This window comes from Mixophyes fleayi, chromosome 6 (assembly GCF_038048845.1).
Source record: "Mixophyes fleayi isolate aMixFle1 chromosome 6, aMixFle1.hap1, whole genome shotgun sequence".
In the NCBI taxonomy this organism is placed as follows: domain Eukaryota; kingdom Metazoa; phylum Chordata; class Amphibia; order Anura; family Limnodynastidae; genus Mixophyes; species Mixophyes fleayi.
Genome location: NC_134407.1, coordinates 47,285,039 through 47,309,643, shown reverse-complemented (window position 1 = coordinate 47,309,643; position 24,605 = coordinate 47,285,039). Strand labels below are relative to the sequence as shown.

Here is a 24,605-nt window from a genome sequence, read left to right as displayed (position 1 = left end):
GCCCAGGGCCTCCAGCTGCTTTAATCCACCACTACTTCTAATCGGTCCGTTTGCTCACATCCCCTTTCTGCAACTATTTGGTAAATGAAAATGTTCATTTTAGGTGGTAGCGCAGCTTTAACAAATATGTCATGTAATATATAATAAAACCGAACATCATTGCACTGACTAATTGCATCTAAAGAACCAACAAATTATTAGAAATAATGACAAATGAATCTGTCAAAATAAATTCAGAGATACATGCAGAAAACATTTCAAATTAGATGTTCATTAAACCCAAATGAGGATTATATGTTTTAAACAATTAGCTATAAAATTATTTATAAAAAAAAATATAGTTTTAGTCACATGCTCTCATATTATATATATCACTGACACTTGCACATATGATTTAAACCTGATGTATAAGATTATATAGTCTCCCCAGTGTGGTGACCAAATGACATCTGTCAATGTCCAGAATATGTTTATAGATGCATTTTTGTTCTCTTTGTTTTGCCTAAATATTTTACATCCCAAAAACATGTGATCATATAGACCACATCTGTTGTCTCCATAAGCAAAATGCTGCACTTCACATTTCTTTACTTCAAAAATACATTGTAGCATATTTTTACAATTGCTGCAATTACCACATTCATATATACCCACAAATTAGCAAGCCTTCTATTTCTGAAAAATCAACCAATGTAGCATAACATTAGGCTGCATGTAGAACAGTTATGAAAAAAAGGTTTTGAGGATTGCTTGCAAAATCTCAGGTAACTAGAAAAAACATGTAACAAATAGGTCTAGCATATTCTCTTGAATGGTCCCTTTTAAACTCAAAATGACTTTAAAGTGTTAGGACATCCCCGGCCAAATCACAACAGCAGTTGGACTTACCTGGTCAAAGAGGGTACTCCAGGATTAGATGTGAGCAGGGCTGCCATCAGAAATTGTGGGGCCCAGTACAAATGAAACAGACAGGTCCCCCCATCCCCACTGCTGCCCCCTTCACCGACCGCCCCCCACCGCCTACCGTCCTGGTGGTTAGCTTATATTTTTGAAGGCACATGTAAAAGTGCCCAAACTCCTGTCAACTCACACTATAGCAAACCCAATGTCCCTCATAGGATAAAAGAGAAAAAGGTTTAAGATTCTTTTACAGATTAGTTGACCATCTACTCACTTTACTGGATGCAAAATCTTGTATTAGGTTTTTAAAATGATTTTCAGTTTATACCTCTCCCTGTTACAATTTTCCACCCTAAAATTTTTTGGGACCCCCCTAAAGCTCAGTGGCTGCAGCCTAGTCAGCCTATTGGATAATCAGGCTCTGATAGTAGCTGCACAGTGACAATGTAGAAATGCAATCAATATAGTGGATCTGCTGTTTCTCTTCATCTATATAATCAGTAAGTGTCAAAATTGTTTTAAGTGTATAATCTGCTCTGCTTCACTGTACACATTTGCTTAGTCTATATGTGCAATACAAATGTTTTATCATGTTCCAGCACTTTTTCAAAGTGAAAAATGACTTTTTTGGTGACTTCATCAATTTTGTCTGTGTGCATTTGTTTATTTTGAAAGTTCATCTTTCTTTAATTTGATTCTTGTTATTAGTCATCTGGTATTTGTAACATAGTCCTATTTGATGAAATAAAAATGCAGAAGTTGGCATAAGGTCTACTGCAGGTGTCAAGACACCGAGAGCTTCATCCACCAACCCAGCTCTTCTGTAATAATTTACAACATAGCAAAGTAGCTATGGAAGGTTTGGAGCTTCTTCAATATATTTTTTCCCTCTTCAACTCTTTTTTAGGTCTTGTAGCTTCAATGCAAGAAGTGCCTTCACCACTACATCCTTTGGACTTAACTTTACGTTTCAACAGCTGTAATGAATTGCATTGTGAAGCAGGGCCTTTTCTGTCATTGAATCCTTCCAATCGATAAACTGGTATTGCGTAACTAGTGTTCCAGTCAGGATCTTCTGGGTTTAGCTCAAGAGCCCTCTCAAAATATTCTTTAGCTTTTTCATGATATTGCCCACAAAGCATTATCAATGGCCACCCTTGTTCCCCATAAATTTCAGCTATGTCTTGACTGTCATTTAGTGAAAGATTTAATTATATATAAATTTCGTCTAATTTGCCTATGTAGTTCTGAGAATATTCAGTCCGGTTTAATTGGTAGTACACCCAGGCGTAGTCCCCATATGTCACCAGTTATATTCTATCGTTTCCATCTGGATTGTTTTCTTGAATCTTTTCCTCTGCTTCTGCTCTGCTTGGCAATAGCTTTTCTCTAGTCCCCTTTAACGTACATTACATAGACCAGTAGATTGTACACCATGTATTTGCTCTTGGTGACCAGAAATGTCATCTGGTTGTATAATCTTTCTTCTACTGCATCAATATCAGCATTCTTTTTCAGAAGCTCCCAAGTCAAATAACATTTAAGTTGAAGCAGGTGTGATTTCAAGGCAATCTCTGGGAGCCCGCTATAATATTAAAATGAAAGAAGTGGTTCGTATTAGTAAATTGCTAAAGTTATCCATGCCAGCAAATATCAATTAATCATACAAAATTTGCTATTTATTTAATCCTTTGATGATCATTTTTAATGTTTTTGTTATAAGTAATTTTAAGAGAATAACTTCTGTTGCCTGGTTAAGACAAGTTTTTGTAACTAGCTAAAATAATGGAAAAGCAATTACCTAATTATTTTGCTGAATAAAGGCATTTCTTTACTTAGTACATAATAAAACTTGCATAGCAGTGGTACCACTACAATAAAAAAAGCAAAATATTTTGAGACCTTGAACTGCAAAGGATAATTTACATCTGCATAAAATACACTAACACTCTTCACTGTCCAGCTTCTGTGGCTATGAGCAGCATTCCGTGACTGGATCTCAAAGTTATCTCATGATAAAATGTAAATGTGGCTGGATCACTTATAAAAACTTATTGTATAAATATATTTAAATTATTAGCACAGGGTGCCAATTTATATCATTGCAAATGTACTGATTTTTGATACTTTTTATTAGAAATGTACTGATTTCTGAATGTTGGGAATTACCCCTCGATAAATCCCGGGTTGAAGACCCAGGTTTTTAGACCCAGGATTTTTCACTCGTACCATTCATACTGCACCAAGACCTGGGTCGAGCTAAAAACCTGGGATTTTGGTGCAGTATGAATGGGGTATAAGTATATGTGTGGGGGGCATGTGTTTTGCAACTCTGGAGACAGGCAATCTCATGTTAATTAGACCTTTTCATCGCTGAGTGACCAACATGTCTGCTGAGCCTGAAAACACAGGAGGGGTAATTAGAATTGCTGGTAGACTTCCAATGTGTGTAAGACTCAGGATGCCAGTGATCACAGATTTATGTGAATTTTGCAAGTTAAATTGCTTTCAAAGCAAGAATAGAGAAATGTTATATCTTGATGGTAGACATTCAATATAAAACCTCAGACGTTGTAGTGCCGCTAGCAGCAATGTAAAAAGGTGTTAAACCCACCAGGCTGATTTATGTAAAGGCTGCATAAAGTACCTTGATTGGTTAGAGGGGCAGGAGGCTGGATTACCTCCTGCCAGGGTATAGTGTAAATCTGTATAAAAAAACAGACTGTTTGGCCATGTAATGTAGTATTATTAATGGTGGGTTTTCAGAGAACGCTTGAAGTTTTGAAGACTAGAGGAAAGTTTTATTGTGCGAGGGAGTGATATCCATAAAGTGGGTGCAGCCCAAAAAAAGTCCTGTAACCGAAAATAAGAGGATGTGATGAGAGTGGAAGAGAGATGTAGATCTTTTTCAGAACTGAGATTTTGAGTTGAGAGATATTTTGAGACAAGTGAGGAGATGTATATTGGTGGAATTTTGTGGATGGCCTTGTGTATTAGTAGGAGAATATTATATTGGATTTGTTGAAAAACAGGCAACCAATGTAGAGACTGACAAAGTGGCTCAGCAGAGGAAATATGATTTGCAAGGAGCATCAATCTAGCCGCTGCATTCCAAATAGATTGTAGGGAAGACTAGTAAGGAGGGAATTACAATAGTTGATGTGGGAGATGAGGAGTGCATGAATTGAAGTTTTTGCAGTGTCTTGTGTGAGATATATACATATCCTGGAAATGTTTTTTAGATGTATGCAGCATGATGTAAATATAGAGTTGATGTGGTGAACAAAGGATATTTATGAGTCAAGGATTAAACCTAGGCAGCGAGAATGCGGGGTAGGATTTATGGTCATGTTGTCAACAGAAATAAAAATATCAAGCAGGAAGCAGAAAGGGTTTAAAATTGGCACCTAATATGGAACCAAACCTTTTTGACCACTATATAGAGTTAAACCACTACATTAGAGATCTATGTAGACAAAGATTTTTGCATCTAAAAAACTCAAAAAGATAGGTATGGAGGACCATACACCAGTGCTGCTTGATGTCAAAGTCCTAGAGATACTGACCACTCTAGAACAACTGTGGGTAGAGAACAACAAATTGGGAGATGAAGTAAATCCCTCTATTCCCCTATTTGTTATTAATACGTATACAAAGGAATATAGTGGAGTAAATGATAAGGCCATAAAAGAGATGAGTTTAAGTTAAAATCCAATTTTTACCCTGTACAACATAAAAATACAGCCATTCAGTGCTTCTATAAGGCAACCATGGCTGATTTCTACAAATTATGTCATAAATAAGAATCTAAAAATAAAAATAGATATGGAAATAAGAAAAATAGAAATCTGTCAAAAGATTGATTTCTATTTGATTTCTAAGAGTGATTTGCTCTTAAGAAACTTCAAGCTGACACAAATATTATTATTAAACCTGCAGATAAGTAGGGAGGGGTGTTGGTATTTTGGACACACAAGATTATGTAAAAGAAGTATATAGATAACTGGAAGATATTATTTTTTTATACTCAAATGGTCAGTGATCTAACAAGCAAATATCAAGAGGAATTAAAATTTCTATTAGATAGGGCCCTGGCTGAGGGGGTCATCTCCAAGGACTGCTGGCACTATTTATTTATTACACATCCAGTCACACCTACTTTTTATTATTTGCCCACAATTCACAAATCCCTCACATCTCCACCTGGGCACCCTACTGTTTCTGGTATAGGATTTTTGAGCACGAATTTGTCACATTATGTTGATTATTATTTACAGTACCACACACATATTGCAGATTGGCAGAGATGTAATATGGAGACCCACCTACTAATTCGGTATGATTGATGAGTCAACATTGTATACAAATATTCCACATGATAAAGGAGTGAAAGTGGTTTGAGAAGCACTCCAAGAGTTCCCTCATGGAGGGACAGCAGGGTATTATTATTGATTCGATTATTTATATCTTAAATCTCAATTATTTTCTTTTTAACTCTAAACATTATTTGCAGGTCGACAGGATGGCCATGGGCACCAAGTTTGCCACTTCTTATGCTAACATCTATATGGGTCATTTTGAGCAGAAGTATATCTGGGATGGCCCATCTGGGGTGAACTTGGTGTACTATGGCCATTACATTGATGACCGGTCTATTATTTGGGATGACACTGTGGATTTAATTTAGAATTTTGTCACTTATCTCAATAGCAATGATTATAATTTATCTTTCACATGCACTTGGAGTCCACAAACAGTAAATTTCTTGGATTTGACCCTCTCGGGGCAGGGTTCCTGCATTACCAGAAAAATGTAGATTCAAATAATTATATAGATTTCAATAGTAATCATCATAAACCTTGGTTAAGAAACATACCCAACAGCCAACTAAATAGAATAAAAAGGAATTGCTCTTTGCAAGTCTCTTTTGAGGAACAAGCAAAGGGGATGCTTAAAGTCTTTGGAGAGAAAGGAAATCCCAACAGGATCCTGAATGGAGCCTTTAATTACACAAAGAAATTAGATTGAGACCCCCTTTTAGAGAAAAAAGAAAGGCAGTTTCAAAATAGAAAGGAAGATATAAAGATCTAAGCTTTGTTTCAAAATATAATGCTAAATCATTGAGTGTTAAAGGTATCATTTGGAAAATGTATCATTTATTAAAACAAGACTATATCTTAAATACCTTTATTCCCGAACAACCGACTAGTGTATTTAATAAGAATACAAATTAAAAAAATATGGTAGCTCCGAGTTTTGCTATATACTATTAAAGTTATTTAATTGTTTTCTAATAAGCATTGTCTAAGCGATTTCTTGTGGGTCCAAAGCACAATCGATTTATTTAGCAAAAGCAAAAGTTTAGCAGTTCAATACATAAATATAATACTGTACAGCCGATACCAAATACATACATACCGCTGCGCCCGCTGCGCTCCGCTGGTACCAGCTGCAGTACTTCAGCCCAGAAGACTGTGGTCAGAGATGACTGAAGCTGGTCCCAGCAAAGCTGTATTATATACACTCAGTGTTACAGAGAAAACAATACAGATGATGTGGCTTGCTTCTATGGGTCCAGGCTTCAGGAGGGTCCAGTGTAATGCAGGTCATAGGCCAGTTCAAACCAAAATATCCAAAGGTAGGGGTCAGCTCTCCAGGGGAGGCACTCCGATTTTCCCGCCAAGAATCCAGTTTCAACTAGTCTATTTGCATTATACAGTCAGTATCACTTTAAACTTTTATTCCCTAACATCGCTATCTAGAGTATGCAATGTGCGATCTCTTCGGCAAATGGACCGGACAACTGCTGATGAATAGAGGATTAAAATGATACTAGACATGCCATAGATCATGCAACCTGAACCTTAAATATCACTAAATTGTACATATAACCTTATAATATATATAACTATAACCCAAATATCATTTATTTATTCCCTAACATCGCTATCTAGAGTATGCAATGTGCGATCTCTTCGGCAAATGGACCGGACAACTGCTGATGAATAGAGGATTAAAATGATACTAGACATGACATAGATCCTGCAACCTGAACCTTAAATATCACTAAATTGTACATATAACCTTATAATATATATATAACTATAAACCAAATATCATCTGCTCATAAACAACTGCGGAATGGAACCATTATAAATATGAAATATATAAATAAATGAATGTGGGAGTTCGAGTGTATGTGTGCGTATTTTATCGTGCGATCGCGCCGTGTCACGTGTTACGTGGGGTACTGATCGCAATCGCATGGCAAAACAATATTAACCAATATACTTTCGTTCATCCAATTATACGACTTCAACAATACGTACTGCAGTGCCTGTGTGAACTGCAGTATGTAGGGAGGACAACCAGATGTGTCTTCACTAGATTTATGGAGCGTGGACGAAATATTATTAATGTTTTGGAAACTCACAGCGTGTCTAGACATTTAAAACATATACATAAAGCTAACTCATTGGGTTTGCGTGTGGTAATTATAGAATCCGTTAACCCCACAGCAAGAGGTGGGGACAACTTTAGGATCCTCTGTGAAAGGGAGATGTTTTGGGTATTCAAGCTACGTACATTAATACCAGAAGGGTTGAATGAAACTATGGAATTTAATTTTAGATAGATTAATCAATTAATATATATATTTAAAAAAAAAAAAAAAGTGTAAAATTGATCTTAATTGATTTGTATATAGAATGAATAGGTATTTATAAATACTATTTAAAATAAGTGGAAGAAAAGAAAATGTGTATACATGGAGCGCTCATCATCATCATCATTTATTTATATAGCGCCACTAATTCCGCAGCGCTGTACAGAGAACTCATTCACATCAGTCCCTACCCCATTGGAGCTTACAGTATAAATTCCCTAATATAGACACACACTCACACACAGACACAGACAGACAGGGAGAGACTAGAGTCAAGTTTGAGAGCTGCCAATTAACCTACTAGTATGTTTTTTTAGAGTGGAAGGAAACCGGAGCACCCGGAGGAAACCCACGCAAACACAGGGAGAACATACAAACTCCACACAGCACTCATAGACTAATGTATTTACTACAATGATTAAAACATGCATAATGCTTTATTGATATATATTAAAATAGAGAGGTAGATCACCTCCTATCACAAGCGAACTAGCAAAATATCTAAAATGAGTAAGGAAATGGGTATTGAATTGGAATAATGCTGTTAAAAGGTAGTATGACTACCAAGCCACCTTGCTGCTTACTGATGAAAGTGAGTGAAAAAAATAATTAAGAGCCCATTATTTTTATTATTTTTTCACTAATTTTTTTCACTCACTTTCACCCAATCACTATTAATGATAAAAAATATGCCCTCATACATAATCACGTTATTTCCTTTTGCACTATGAACCATTTGGTTCCTGACATCTATAATTTTATTTTATGTTGTAATAAAGACATTTTTGTCTTTATTATAACATAATAATGTTGTAATAAAGACGACTGTACAGGCAGGGGCAGTGTAACAGTGATGTGTTTACTAATCACGTAGGAAACACAGGAGAGTTAGCTAAAGATGGGTGTTTGACATCGCAGCAAATCGCCAGAGATAACCAGTGATTTTTAAAATCAGAGTAAAAATCGCAGTTTAATACATCTTGCAACTTTGGGACTAAAATAGTGGGTTATGACCGATAACGATTTTAAAACGCTAAGAAAATCGGACCTTGATACATTTACCCCCATATCTTAAAAGAAGAGCCACTTTGCCGGATATTGAAAAAGGGGTTGAAAGTTTCTATATGAAATGGGATCCATATATTGAATCTCTTCAATCCAATGTACAAGAAGAAATTGTAAAAATGTTTGAAAACACAATTTGGTTTCTCTACCGCTCACTAGAGGGAAATTGAATACCTCTTTCCCTCATCGCTTTATGTTATAACATATGGAATGGAATTTGCAGAGGCTAAGAACAACACATTACATAAAATTGGGAAATATATGATTAATCTTGAATAATCTATTGTAACTTCAAAACCCCCTAACGGTCATTTGCTCATTTATTTGCTCATTTATTTGCTTGTTTATTTCTTTAATTGTTAATTACTTTAAAGTGTTTAAAACTCACTGTTAATTCTAGTACATTTTATATTCAGCAATATATAGTACTATATTTTAATGTCATAGCAATGCATTCACCTGATTTATATCATACAACCATTCTCTACTGTTTCATGGAATGAAATGTATTGAACATCTATTTGTAACTCAATTTTGTCATATTAATCTTTCCTTCTGGATGACTTTTGTTCACCGTACTTATATTTGAGAAATTACGAATAAAACCGTTTTAAAAAAAAAAAACAAATGTAAGCATTGCTATTAAACTTGTTCTTCATGTGACAGCTTGTCATCACAGGTATAGTTTAATTCTGACTATAGGGCAGACCCTGGCTTCTGTGACATGAGGTTGCATGTAGGACAGTTATGAGAGAAGTTCTGAGGGCTGCTTGCAAAATCTCAGATAACTAGAAGAAACAATGCTGCTGTTTATACAAAAATAATTTGAACATATGTCACAAAAAACTTTTCTCACAACAGGTGTAACAAATGTTTTTGAATGGTACCATTTTAAATACTAAATTACTTTAAAGTGTTAGGACATGACCAGTCACATCCCAACAGTTATCTTGGTGGTACCGATGGGCTGGACAGCAGCCTGATTTACTTGGCCAAAAAGAGTTTTCAAGGATTGCATGTGAGCATCACATGATCAGCTCACATCCTATCCTGGGACAGCCTGTACTGCCACTGCTGACCAGCTTCTCGATAAATGTTGTGGGCTTCCCATCTCTGTAACATGAAATTCTGAATATCTATAACATGCTAGATTATAAATTCAGAGCACCATAGGCATGGTATCTTGGGGATCTAGAATATTATTTCCAGAGACTAATGCTAATCATATTGAATACTTTATTGATGTATAATACATGAATGCAATAATTGTACAAATAATGCAATTATTATCAAAATATATGCAAATAATAGTGTCAGTATACATTTATACTATGAAATATTGTAAAACTTAACAATACAGTAAATCACATATAGAATGTCTGGGCATTTTTCTAGAGTGTATTCTACATTATTTATTTCAGTTCTTTTCAGGTGCCAAAGCATACCTTCCAACATTCGGGTAAGCAGCATCGGGATGGGGCATGGTCATGTCATGATGGGGCATGACCACACCCAGGGGGCATGACTAGTGCTTTTGAAGTGCTAGGCTGCCCTGTTCTTCCCTCCCCTCCAAACACCTTAATTGCTGTGCACACTCTTCTGCCATGCAGAGCAGCAGTGAACAGAATACTTCTCAACTTTCCCACCCGCGGTACGAAGCTGTCCCACCTAAATCGGGATGGTTGGGATGTATGGCCAATGTCAAACTAATATTCAAGCTTGAAATGCAGAATTGTCAATAAACAGCAATAAGTGTGAACTTCAAAATGTTAGTACATTTGTTATTCACAGGTCCGACCAATATGCCATTAGAGTATATAGGCTTTCAGTGTTCTATGTCTCTCGGTAAGGGTTATTTATTTTCCCCAAGAATGTCCTTAATATCTACATATAGCTACATTGTTAGACCACAGTTACATATATACAATAGCCGATAGTTAGGAGCTAATCCAGCTAATGTGTGCAAATGTGCATAATTTTGTCCTGCAGGGAAGAAAATGTAAACTTCACAACTTGATTTAAAGTTGTGAGGGGGATCGACATAGAAATACTCTAAAATGCAGTATAAAAATTGAGCTAGCAATTATGTGTGTATACCATACAAATTGACATATTTGGCCTGTTGGCAAATTTTTGCAGTGCAACCTGGTTTATTTATCTGCAAATTATGCACCCTGGTAAATTTGCAACTAACTCTAAATCAGGCCCATAATGTCATTGACACACATAGGGCATAATTTAGAGTTAGTAGTAAATCTATTTAGAAGGTGCAATTTTTCACCTTGGCAAAGCCATGTGTGGACAGATTTAGGAACTCTCCCCAGCATTGCAGCAGTATCCTCCTGGGCCTCTGTCTCTGCTTGGAAAAGAACAAAGAGGGGACCCCTTCTGATCCCACTGCCGAGCAAAAAAAGTGGACTCATCTCTGCTTTTTTCAGAGCAGAGTAGTAGCACCGGGAGAGCAGGGGGTCTACCGTAAGGTTCTCAGAGGGGCAGCACCAGCATTGCCCGGTGCACCTCATCTCCAGGTCTGGTAGCGGCTGCATCCTCTGCACCAACTGGAGTTCCACCACTGGCTACATGCAAAAAAAGGCCGTAGTTTCCCTGCATGCAAAAGAAACTTGTATTTGCATCCCTTGCATGACAACATGGTTTCTCCAGGTGCAAATTTGTACCCTTTAACTGGATTTGCTTCTAACTAAGACCCATAATATCTTTCTTATAGATTAATAGTGTTTCATATCATCAACTTCAGGTCACAGAGATCGCTCAGATAGTCCTCATTATAAGGGTCATATTTTAAGGCTTTTTCATAACACTCGATTGCCTGTGAGGTGTTACCATTATTCTTATAGACAAATCCAAGCAAACCAAACCCCAGAGCATCCCTGTGATCTCTCTGAATCATCCTTTCCGCTAGTCTTTTTAAACCTTTCTCACAGCCTTCTCTGTCTTGGTTTGGTTCAGTTATCTGGAAACCTTTTTTATAATGTTTTATAGCTTCACTTTCAGATTTGTTGGTATATTCTTCAAAGCGTCCATAATTCAAGTGGATCTGCTGTTTTTCTTCATCTATAAGATTGGTCAATGTCAAAACCTTTTTAAATGTATCTTCTGCTTTTTGGTATTGCTTTGCTTCACTGTACATATTTGCTAAGTCTGTATATGCATATACAAATGTTTTCTTGTATTCCAGCACTTTTTCAAAGTGAAAAATGGCTTTTTTGGTGAGTTCATCAATTTTTTCTGCGTGCATTTGTCTATTCTGAAAGGTCACCTTTTTGCATTCCTTCTTGCTAATAATCATCTTTTGTTTGTAACATAGTCCTATTTGATGATGAAGAAATCCAGAAGTTGGCATAAGATCTACTGCAGTTTTCAGGACACGCAGAGCTTCATCCACCAGCCCAGCTCTTCTGTAAAACTTTGCAACATAGCGAAGTAGATATGGAAGGTTTGGAGCTTGTTCTAGAGCTTCTTCAACATATTTTCTTCCCTCATCAGCTCTTTTTAAGTCTTGTAGTTTCAATGCAAGAAGAGCCTTCACGACGGCATCTTTTGGATTTAGCTTTACAGCACGTTTCAACAGCGCTAATGATCTGCATTGTGAAGCAGGGTATCTTCTTCCATTGAATCCTTCCAGTCGATAAACTGCTGTTGCGTAGCCAGAGTTCCACTCAGGATCTTCTGGGTCTAGCTCAAGAACCTTCTCAAAACATACTTTAGCTTTTTCATAATATTGCCCACAAAACTTTAACAATGACCACCCTTGTTCCCCATAAATCTCAGCTATGTCTTGACTGTTATTTGTGGAAAGTGTTGATTGTTTATTAATGTTGTCTATCTTGTCTATGTAGCTCTGAGAATCTTCATACCGCTTTAAGTAGTAGTAGACCCAGGCGTAGTTGCCATATGTCACTAGATACTTTCTATCTAAACCATCTGGACTGTTCTCTTTAACCATTTCCTCTGCTTCCTCTAAGTTGGCAATGGCTTTTGTATAGTCCCTTTTAAGGTGCATTACATAGGCCAGTAGATTGTACACCATGTATTTGTTCTTGGTGACCAGAAATGTCAGCTGGTTGTTTAATCTTTCTTCTATTTCTTCAATGTCAGTGTCCTTTTCCAGAAGCCTCCAAGTGAAATGACATTTTAGCTGTAGCAGCCGTGGTTTCAAGGAAATTTCTGAGGGCCCGCTATAATAAAAAAACAGAAGTGCTTTTTATTAGTAGATTGCAAAACCTACCCATGGCAACAAGCATCAATATTAGTTCTCTATAATTTCTGCCATTAATACAATAATTAAATCAAAATATTTTCAGACTGTAAACATATATGTAGAGGATAATTTACAGCTGCATGATATACACTTGCACTGTCCTCTCTTCATTGTTCAGCTCCTGTGGCTATATGCAGAAATCCGTGAGCAGACCTGGTTCTCACAAGTCTTTGCTTTTAATAGCATAGTAGGTACTGAGTGATAACTTGACCAGGTTAGAAATCTTTTAATTAAGTTAAAAGGGCTACGGAGGTGTCTGTGTTTACCACAAAGATGTGTACTTTGGAGATCTGTAAAAAAACACACAGAAAAGCTGGTGCACCAAAAGACATCCCTTATGTTGTTGCAAGGCTGGAAACAACAACCGCTATGAGATGGACTGACTGTCTAAACAACTGTGCAGTTGTAAGTGGAGCGAACCAAAGAGTTAGACTAAGATGCCAAGTTTATGGAACATGAGATCACATTACACAGAGAGTACGACAGACTATTGAAACAAATTTTACCATTGTTCCAAAATCAATAAACTGCTACTTGCCATGGAAAATGGAATCAATGCATGCAAAGGGAAACCTTGAAGAGCTGTTCCTTGCTACATTAGGTAATTATCTTTACTACGGTCTAGTGAGCTCCAGACTTCTCATAAAATTACCTGGTAATGCCATTAAACAAGTACATTAAGGACATCATTTAGAGTTAGGAACAAAGCGAAAAGAGGAGCAAATTTGATCTGGACACACCATGTTGCAATTCAAGGGGTGCAAATACATTTGTTTTTTCATGCTGGGAAAAAATTGTCTGCTTTTGCATGTACCACACAAATACTGGACAGCTTTATTTTTGCACAGCAATTTATAGCTGAGCTAGAACATATCACCTCCCAACTCTGTCCGCACATTTTAAATTTGTCCTTTTTTTTTTTTTGCAAACATGTTTTATGTGAGCCCTAATAAGGGAGGGATAGACAAGTTATGTGGCTCAAAATTGTGTGGCTCTTAAGCAATAATACTAATATGCCTTTTTCAGGTTATGGTGAGGCTTGCCTAAGGAATAATGCTGTTGTTTTCTTTCTTCAAAGTTCATGTGTAAAAGCCAATGAAAAAGAGAATGTGGACAGAAGTAGACCAGGCAACTTTTAAAAGCCATTTAGAAAAGTTTATATCATTAATGAGACTAAGAGGTTTATTAAGAAAGGAAAAAATGCCCTTTCTCTGGTGAAGTCCAGGAAGGACTATATTATTATTATTATTATTACCATTTATTTATTTATATAGCGCCACTAATTCCGCAGCGCTGTACAGAGAACTCACTCTCATCAGTCCCTGCCCCATTGGGGCTTACAGTCTAAATTCCCTAACATACAGACACACAGACACAGACAGAGACGGACAGAGACACACACAGACACACAGACTAAGGTCAATTTTGTTAGCAGCCAATTAACCTACCAGTATGCTTTTGGACTATATGCTTTGAAGTCATCACATCAACAAGAAGAGACCCAGAGATTGACAGAGCAGTGGTACATATGGCTCCCCCCCTAATGTTGTACTGATAGAGCAGAGCTCAGCAAATCATCTCTTTCTCTCTACATTCAGTTCCATCCCCTGCACCAATCAGCTGACTCCTACTTAAACCTACAACAGACTTAGAACATCTCCCCATTAAACCCTATACAGACATAGCATTAAATCTCCAAAAGAGTGATACTCTGCCTCTTTCATTTAATTCTATGTATATCTACCCATAACCCTTCCCCATATCCAAACATTCTCTCATTCCAACCTCACATCTTTGACACGTCAGCCTTATCGCCCCTTTCCTTATCTCTCTTATCTCAAGTGAATTAGGGACTGAGATCCCTACCAACCCACCAACCCACTGGCACCAATATAAACATAACCTTGCAAACCTAAATGCTCTTCTAAAAGCACAGGGTCTCTTTTACAGCTACCAGCAAAAGAGAGCACTCCTGCTATTTTTACTTCAGCAAACATTCAGTTCTAGAGAATACAAAAAGAGCGATAACTAACACAAGAACTATAGAAGCAAAAGAGCCGTTAAAAGCAAAATACATTTAAAAGCTGTAAACGCAAAATTACTATATAAGCAAAGAGCTAGAATCAGCCAGAAACAAAAAAAGAACTATAACATCATCTATCCCGGGATCTAAAACAAGACCCCGGTACCTCTCTCAACTGTGAAGATATCCTTAACTTTGTCATCACCTATGGCATCACTAATCATCAAACATAATATCTTGCACTACCCTGGCCATGTTAGGATATTTCTCATCCATGCCAAAGAGAGATATACAGTATAATATACTTTAAAATATTTTATTCATAAGCTGTCTTTGAACAAAAATATACAGCTTATCTATTTTATTCTTTAAGTGTTTTTGATCATTTGCTATTTGGTAGTTTAATAATGTAAAGTTAATATGGTAAAAAGTATATATTGATCAAACTTATAAAATGAAAGTTGCTTTTCTTTATATAATACTGACACAAGCTTTTCTCTGTTTCTTTCTCATGTGAATATGCTGAGCTATATGTCAAACAATCCAGATATCAGAAAGGAATATCTGTTTTACAATACGCCCAGAGCCCATGGTGAAGACAAGGCAATGGACTATCCTTGAAGATAAGCAGTTACAGGCCTTGACATCTTGAGCAGTGACTAAACAAAAAGATGCATAGACTCTTTTCTGCTGATACTATGTCCAATTTCACTGAGAACATGCAATAATTTCTAGATAACGAATGTGCCTGCGAGCACACTTTTCATGTATAAATAAAGCATTCTGACTATAGGGCAGTCAGAATTGATTCTCATTCAGCCCTGCAAAAGACTGAGTGTGTCTCTTTCCTATCGATCGATAACCCATTTTTTGCACAGGTACCAGAGCTGATAAGTTACACTATTGGGGTGTAACTCTGACAGTTTCAGTGGGGGCTCGTCCGCGATCTTCAATATATCCAGACCCTCCGGCACACGGGACCACCTCATCCCCAAGGACAGAGGACAAAATCCATATGGTGAGTAAAAAGCTTTATTTTTACTCTTAGAGTTCTGTCCTTGTGGAAGTGGGGTAGGTAACAAGTCCGGGGGTAACTCGTCTGGATTGACAAAGATCCCAAGCTCTGGACCAGAATAACCCCTTTAGAGGTTATATAAAGTAGAAATTGTGTTGAAATTGCATGTTTAAAGTACTTGATAAGAAATGTAAAAGTCATGTCAAATGAAGAAGGTGCAGAGATAAGTTGCAGTGTAGTCCTAGCAAGAGAGAAAAACACGTGGATATTGTGTGACATAATACCTTGTGCTCTACACACACACAGACAGAAGTGCTAGGTTAACATTTACCGGATTGTATGGGCGGTTATATAAAATAATTAATAGCCGAAATAAACCAGATATATCCGATACAGGACAAGTGTGGGGCAAAGGCTATGAGAGAGCGGAATAGAGATGTGCAAAGACCACATTAGATGGATGCAAATTGAATGTACAGAAGGGATAATAGTACTCTGTTGTATACTTGCAATATTATTCATTGCCCTGTTGATTAAAATAGTTCTAAATATTAAGAGAGGACGTAGTGCCACTGACCTGTTATCTCCTTGGTAGATAAAGCAGTTTAAAAACATACAGTTGTAAGACTCAAAAGCAGACGGATCTGTAAAGAGACCATCCAGTCGCTCATTGTGGGCATAAAGGGTCTAGAACCGGGCATAAGGAAGAGTCTTACTGGGGTTACACTCCCCTGGAATATGCCAAAAGGAGAGGGGGTTCACCCCTCATAAGGGGCATAAAGTTTTTAAAGCAGCAGGTTTTCCAGAAACAGGCACGCTAAAGTTAGACAGGTGGCAAAAGTTGTTAAAACACCACAAACAACTAAAGGCAAAAGGTTATTTAGAACAATGTGTAAAGTGGATATTTCCAGAGGGCTTGGATAATAGCAATATTATTCTTTGTACTTTGCATAAAGATAGTCTGCAACATAAGAAGTGGATTAAACCCTACAGATTTGTTGTCCCCCTGGTAATCCTGCCTTTATATAAACAATAAAGATAAAGATATAATTATCTGACGGTCCGCTAAGAGTAAAGACATTAAGTGTACCCAGACGTGGGTAATAAAGAGTCTAGGACTGATAAGGATTCAGAAAATTATTGGGGGTATACACCCTGGGAATATGCTTATAAGCATGGGGGTAGCTCCCTCACTACAGGCATGGAAAAAGTTTTTAAGGCGGCAGGATTTCCTAAGCAAGGGACATTAAAAGCAGACAAATGGATAAAAATTAATTAAAGGACATCACAGGCTAAATGATAAAATGACTAAAACAATGAATCAAGTAGGTTGTGTACTAAAAATGTATGTTTGATGTTGCGCAGCTTAAAGAATGAGATGTGCCCCTCTCTTATTCTGTGTAAAATATTTCAGTGTTGAGATAAGAAGCACGCTGTTTTTTGTTATCTGAAAATGTATGTAACATTGCTTCAATATTTCAAGAGTGAAAAAAATGTCTGGAGTGCTGATTGATAGTAACATGTTGAAGCTAATGTGTATTTAGTCTAATGCTGGGACTTGTAGTTCCACAGCAGTAGGCTGGAAGATAGCAGTTAAGTTTTCTTTCTCTGTATGTGAGTTTTATCTCCGTCTTACTGTGTGTGAGGGAGATCCGTGTTTGTCTGTCTTGACCGTTTTAAGAGACATGTTTCAAGGTTGAAAAAGCTGTACAGTTGCAAATGTAATGCTTTTGAAGAGATGCAAAGAAGTTTTAAAATCTTTGGTCCGTCACAAGACTGTAAATAATGTACATTATCACTATTATTACTGGTTTCAGAACAAAGTTGGCTGGGGTCCAACAAGCCGTTTCTGTATTTGAACAAAGTAATTTTGTTTTGTTTTTTTGAGAAAAATAGCTTTCTCTTTAATGAAGTTGAGAATTGTGGGAGTGAGCTTTACATGGAGAGATATTACAAGCTGTTTTTATCTGTGTAAAATGGCACTGATAAATGTTCTCAGAAATCAGGAGGGTTTGTTATGCCCATAAAGAAATGTTACGAGATAAAATGATATATTTGTACTTTAAACGTGGAAATAACAGAATCTGGAAATATGTGTGAATATTTGGTTTACAAAGAGATGATGAGAAAGGAGTGGCTTTGAATGCCCAGGTCTCGTCACTTTGACATTCCCTGTTTGTGAGATTAGGGACTGCCCCTTTGAGGAAATCAGTTTTTCACTGCATGGAACGCATAGCGTCACAGTTAAGCTACAAAGAGAAACTTTTAAACAAGTGTTGTATTAGCAGCTGTTCAATGTGAATTAATAATAGTTACTGTTATTCCTAGTGAATAAATGTTAATCTCTATGCAAAAGTTTTTTCTTCACAGATCTCCAGCAAAAAAGACCATTTAGGCAATGCAGATTGCATTGATCCAACTTCCAATGAATAGAAGTTTGCAATATATTTTGGTCAACAGCCACAACAAACATAAGTATAAACTAATGAAGGATTTAAAGAACGTAGATTCTGCTGAGTAATGAGTAATGAGTACTTTGTTTTGGAAAGAGATATTAGAGTTTATGGGCTATTCGCATAGCAAATGCATGAACTAGGTGGTTTTTTCTGTATGTCGAAGAAGGTGAGAAGATGTTTTTTAAGGGAAAAGGAGAAATGGACTAACATTGAAGTTGAATATGAAATAGTGTTTAAGTTTATTTTTGTTTTTTTTTAACCAAATCTTATATCAGATGGTTTGAAAGACAGTAATGCAGCAATGGCAGCCACAGTACCCAGAGACAAGGTTGTTACAATATGTGGATGATTTGTTATTGTGTGCAACAAATGAACAACAAAGTAAAACAGAAACAATAAAACTACTTATGTTTTTACATAAGGTAGGATGCAAAGTAAGCAAGGATAAATTGCATGTGGCACAATCCCAAGTAATCTTTTTGGGACACTGTATAGGAAAAGGAACAAAACACCTTACAGCAGACAAAATAAATGCTATAAAAGATGTTCCTGTGCCCACTACAGTGCGAAAATTAAGAGCCTTTTTAGGCCTGGTGGGCTATTGCAGAGAATGGATACCCAACATCTCTGCATTATTAGACCCTCTGTATGAAACCACCAAGGGTAATAACAAGGGCCCATTGCAACTTACATATAAACAGGTTGATATTTTTCTCCAAATAAAGGCAATCATTTTGCAAGCACCAGCCCTGGGGTTACCAAATTATGATAAACCATTTGTATATTCTGTCATGAGCAGAAGGGCTTTGCACACTGTGTATTAACTCAAGAGCATGGTGGTAAACAACGACCTTTGGGGTATTACTCAGAAAATTAGATCCTGTGATCAGAGGATCAGCTTCATGCATAAGAGCAGTAGCTGCGGCTGCTCTGTAAAAAGACAAAGTGGGGGATATAGTGTTAGACCATTCCCTCACATTACAAGTACCGCATGCAGTAACAGAAATTTTAAATCAAGCTAAAACCAAACATCTGTCAACTGCCAGACTTACTAAATATGAGGTTGCATTATTAAGTCCGAGTAACCTAACCATTAAAAGGTGTACAGTTTTAAATCCAGCCACCCTGTTACCACAGGATGAGGAAGAGGATTTAAAAGAGGGGAGTAGTAGTCTGGAAAGTAGCCATAATGATGAGCATGATGACTTCAGTGAGGAGTTTAATGCGCAAGGCTCAAATCACACTACAAATTTTTCTCATGACTGTTTAGCTTTGATGGATTCTGAGCATCAAGGGCTCCCCAATGTGTTTGAAAAGCCACTAACAAATCCTGATATGATCTTATTTGTAGATGGTTCCAGATACTACCACGAGGGGCAGCCCAAAACAGGGTATGCTGTAACTACTGAACAGCAAATACTCGTCCAAGAGGCTCTAAGCCCAGGGCAATCAGCACAAGAAGCAGAACTTCATGCCTTGATAGATGCCTGTATTATGGCTGAAGGGCAGAGAGCTAATATATACACAGACTCCAGGTATGCTTTTGGGGTAGCACATGATTTTAGCCCCATATGGCGTAGCCGGAACTTCCTGGGGGCAAATGGTAAGCCAATAAAGTATGCAAGCCTCATAAAAGCATTATTTGAGTCCTTAGCAGCCCCTACAGAAGTGGCTATTTTAAAGGTAAAAGCACACACTAAGGAGCAAACGTTTGAAGTAAAAGGTAATAAATTAGCAGATAAAGCAGCCAAGGATGCAGCTTTAAAAGCAGTAGCCATATATGTTGAAACAATTACAGAAACAAGCAATTCCCACGGAAAAGGGAGAGTGGAAAAAAAAGGGGAGCAACAGCACAGAATGAATGGGACACTAAAATTAAAAATACAGAAAGCTATGAGAGAAACTGGTAAATCCTGGGTAGAATGTCTGCCCTTAGCTCTCTATTCTGTAAGAATAACCCCAAATAAAAAAACTAAGTTGAGTCCTTATGAAATATTGTTTGGTGGGCCACCCAAAACAGGGTGCTATTTTCCACAACAGATGGAACATAACTATGGCAATATGGTGACTTATATGGGAGAGTTACAAAGACAATTAACTAAAGTGCATGGTCTAGTGTTCTCTTCTATTCCAGATCCAGATAACTTGTCTGGTACCCATTGTTTGAAGCCAGGAGATTACGTCTTCATAAAAAGGCACGTCAGAAGGGCCTTGGAACCCAGATTTGAGGGTCCATATCAAGTGCTTCTAACTACACCTACTTCAGTGAAACTGGAAGGAAAAGGATCTTGGATACATGCTAGTCATTGTAAGAAGGCTACCACACCGGATCCCAATCCTGACCACTAATTGGGGTAATATACAGGAATGACACCTGATATGTGCAAAATGCAACACAAAGCCTACACATGTGTTTTGTTTTTCCATCACATGACTATAATACTGTCTGCTGCTCCAGGGCTATTGCAAGAAAATGTGACAGTTTGCACAGGTAGAGGTTACATACACCAAGAACTACCAGAAAACAATATGACTATATGCAAATAAAGTGATAGTTTGTGCCAATAATACACAGATGCAAGATTCCACATTAGGGTTAAGGCTTAAATTTTATATTTTGCAATTACAGCCTAAGGATGGTAACCTATGGACACCTGCATTCAAGGGACATTATATTGATAAGAAAAACAGGTCACATAATTTAGACCTCTGTGATGACACGGACATGGGACCAGTATGCCCACAACAGAATGTTATCTTTGAACCATGTTTACTACAGCATAATACCAGCATTTGTATATGGACATTGCATCCAAAAGAAAAAGAATATGAGACATTAATAGAGGTGGCTCCTCAGATGGTTTGCCTCATCACATATGATGAAGCAATAACACAAACTTATGGACTAGCTTACCCGTTCTCAGGGTGCTTAATAAATGTAACACACTTACAATGGCAAGGAAAGTTGCTAATGTTCTATAAAGATAAAATGACACAGGTGGACAAAATGTTCATGTATAGTGATTTAACATTACCTCAACTGACCTTAGATATAGGGATGATAGTGAGGGTAATTAATGAAACCAAGTTACTAAATGATCATCTTAAACAGGTAAATTATACCAATAATCATGCTAAAATGGTAACTATTATTAAAAGAAATGAGCTAAAAGGTATGGCTACCAAATTGAAGGAGGATTTGGAAAAGCATTGGTGGGATGTATTCACAGGTGCATCCCCCACAGTATCTGCAATGTTAAATGTACTGATACATCTAGTATTGATACTATGCATAATCATTTTACTACTCAGTTTATGGAACTGCTTTATTGCCTACAAAATGTTTTGCGCCCCCAGACCTTTTCAGCTATATTGATACCTTATCCTTACCTTCCTATTCAAACTATGTAGCACAAAAGGTGATCCCCCTTTTGTGAAATAAGTGACTAAGACACTTGCCGGGCGCACTGCATATTTTTATACCTAATCTACCCCATATTTATATTACAAGCCCCCCCGGATGCCTCCTTTCGTCATACCTTAATAAGATGAATGTATGTGGATTATAAGACTTTGACTGAATGTATCTTTACCAGCGTCTAGGGTCCAGAAGGGATTCCATTCATTGAAGTAGGCAAAGTGCAGGTGTAATCCACAGACATAAAAAGACAGATAGCATTTTAAAAGTATGATAAAAAGGAGGATCTGTGAAAGTTAATATGGTAAAAAGTATATATTGATCAAACTTATAAAATGAAAGTTGCTTTTCTTTGCTTTTCTGAATATAATACTGATACAAGATTTTCTCTGTTTCTTTCTCATGTGAATATGCTGAGCTATATGTCAAACAATCCAGATATCAGAAAGGAATATCTGTTTTACAATACGCCCAGAGCCCATGGTGAAGACAAGGCAATGGACTATCCTTGAAGATAAGCAGATACAGGCCTTGACATCTTAAGCAGTGACTAAACAAAAAGATGTATAGACTCTTTTCTGCTGATACTATGTCCAATTTCACTGAGAACATGCAATAATTTCTAGATAACGAATGTGCCTGCGAGCACACTTTTCATGTATAAATAAAGCATTCTGACTATAGGGCAGTCAGAATTGATTCTCATTCAGCCCTGCAAAAGACTGAGGGCTAGATTTACTAAGCTGCGGGTTTGAAAAAGTGGGGATGTTGCCTATAGCAACCAATCAGAGTCTAGCTGTCATTTTGTAGAAGGTACTAAATAAATGAAAGCTAGAATCTGATTAGTTGCTATAGGCAACATCCCCACTTTTTCAAACCCGCAGCTTAGTAAATCTAGCCCTGAGTGTGTCTCTTTCCTATCGATCGATAACCCATTTTTTGCACAGGTACCAGAGCTGATAAGTTACACTATTGGGGTGTAACTCTGACAATAACATTTCTAAAGTTCTGCTAAATGTTGCTCTGTTCCAGCTACATATTAATACAGGCAAAAGATGTAAAACAAAAAATAAAAAAACAGGAACAGCCTCAAAACTGAATATAAAGTGAACTTTTAATTTTTATTTTTATGAATTTGTAAAGTTGTTAAGGGAACCCTCTTACAACAATCAGGCTTTTTACAGTAACTCTGTTGCAGCATATTTCCCTACAGTATGCTGAAGACAGTGAACACACATTACATTTTATAGCACACAGCAGAATAACTGCATTAAACCTGACACTAAATCAAGACAAGTGTTTTTTTAGAGTAGAATGAAACAGCCCTACATTGCTTACAGATCAGTCGTACATCTAAATAAAAAAATGTATAAAACATTAAATAAGACAACTGCTCACAATGTGGGAAAATTAAGAAATACATTGTGTATATTTAGCATACCTCATTCTGTCACGTTCTGTATCACCCCTGTCTCAGCTCTGTAGTATGATAACGTGCAGCTTCTCAGTGCTGTGAAAATGAACCGCTTCCTACTGCACTGCTTTTATACGTTTTAATTGACAGTATTGGAGTGGAGATTGAAGGGAGAATCGAAACTCAGGGAACATGACCGAGAAACAAGAACAAAGGGGGAGGAGTAAAGGAAGAAATGAAACTCAGATGACATAACCAAAGGAATAGAAATAGAAACAGTGTGGGCTGTTTAAAACTGTGAATCAAATTCATACATCCAACCTATTTCAAAGGAAATGTCAAAGCCTTTTATAGTCCCTAGTATACACACCTTGCAAATCACCTTTTCAAAAACACACATTTTATTATTAGATGATAGGACCTGTTAAAAATGTAAAAATAACCTTAAATAAAGCAGGGATACCCCCATATTACACAACTAGTCACATATAAAATGTCACAGCCAAACCTGCTTGCTATATTGTAATGTTTTACATACATATATATATTATATGTAATACCCTGCAAATCACAGGTATATTACTGTATGCACTCATTCAGAAAACTACATGTAATTCCCTAGTGGCGAGTTAGGTGTTTGTGGAAAGAGCAGTGAATCAGACTGGTTGCTATAGGGGTCAGAGAAACAAAACCAAAGGGGAGGAGTAAAGGAAGAAACAAACCTCAGATGACATAACCAGAAGAACAAAAACAGTAACAGTGGGTTATTTAAAACTGTGAAACAAATTCATACATCCAACCTATTTAAAGGAAATGTGAAAGCATTTTATAGGGACTATAAAAGGCTTTTATAGTCCCTATAGAAGTGGTAAGCACTTCTGCCTCACAGCACTGTGGTCATGAGTTCAATTCCCGACCGTGGCCTTATCTGTGAGTAGTTTATATGTTCTCCCCGTGTTTGAGTGGGTTTCCTCTGGGTGCTCCAGTTTCCTCCCACACTCCAAAAACATACTGATAGATTAATTGGCTGCTAATAAATTGACCCTAGTCTGTGTGTGTGTTAGGGAATTTAGACTGTAAGCTCCAATGGGGCAGGGACTGATGTGAATGAGTGCTCTGCACAGTGCTGCGGAATTAATGGCGCTATATAAGTATGCTAGAGACAGAGTGAGAAGGAGAAGGGGCTGGAAAAAGGGGAGGGGGATAAGGAGAGAGACAGACAGAGAGATGAGAAGTGATGTGAGAAGCTGGGGACCTCCCAGGCTCCCCTGGCATTTCCTGGGAGCGCGAGCGCAGTTACTGCGCCAGGGCAAAGAATGTGTGCCCTGAATAGGGACAGAGTCCCCAGAGCAGAGACCCCTGGAGAGAAGG

At 37.3% G+C, this 24,605-nt stretch overlaps 1 protein-coding gene, 1 long non-coding RNA gene and 1 pseudogene across 3 annotated transcripts; 1 reads left to right on the top strand and 2 right to left on the bottom strand.

The window, feature by feature from the left end:
• Positions 1-1,031: 1,031 nt before the first annotated feature.
• LOC142095323 (interferon-induced protein with tetratricopeptide repeats 5-like) lies at positions 1,032-10,133 on the bottom strand (annotated as a pseudogene).
• Positions 6,215-23,391, bottom strand: LOC142161120 (interferon-induced protein with tetratricopeptide repeats 5-like). 2 transcript variants are annotated; one of them, XM_075216409.1, is made up of 2 exons: positions 21,942-22,056; positions 6,215-12,825 (listed from the first exon to the last, which is right to left on the bottom strand). In XM_075216409.1, the coding sequence occupies exon 2, from the start codon at positions 12,675-12,677 to the stop codon at positions 11,367-11,369; it is 1,311 nt and encodes a 436-aa protein (XP_075072510.1). In that variant the 5' UTR covers positions 12,678-12,825; positions 21,942-22,056; the 3' UTR covers positions 6,215-11,366. The 2 variants fall into 2 exon arrangements, with proteins under 2 accessions (XP_075072510.1, XP_075072509.1); XM_075216408.1 differs by lacking the exon at positions 21,942-22,056 and adding an exon at positions 23,262-23,391 and having other exon boundaries at positions 6,216-12,825.
• On the top strand, positions 19,212-22,503 carry LOC142161122 (uncharacterized). The gene is made up of 2 exons (XR_012693351.1): positions 19,212-19,464; positions 20,301-22,503. It is a non-coding gene; the product is annotated as an uncharacterized LOC142161122 (long non-coding RNA).
• Positions 23,392-24,605: the final 1,214 nt, after the last annotated feature.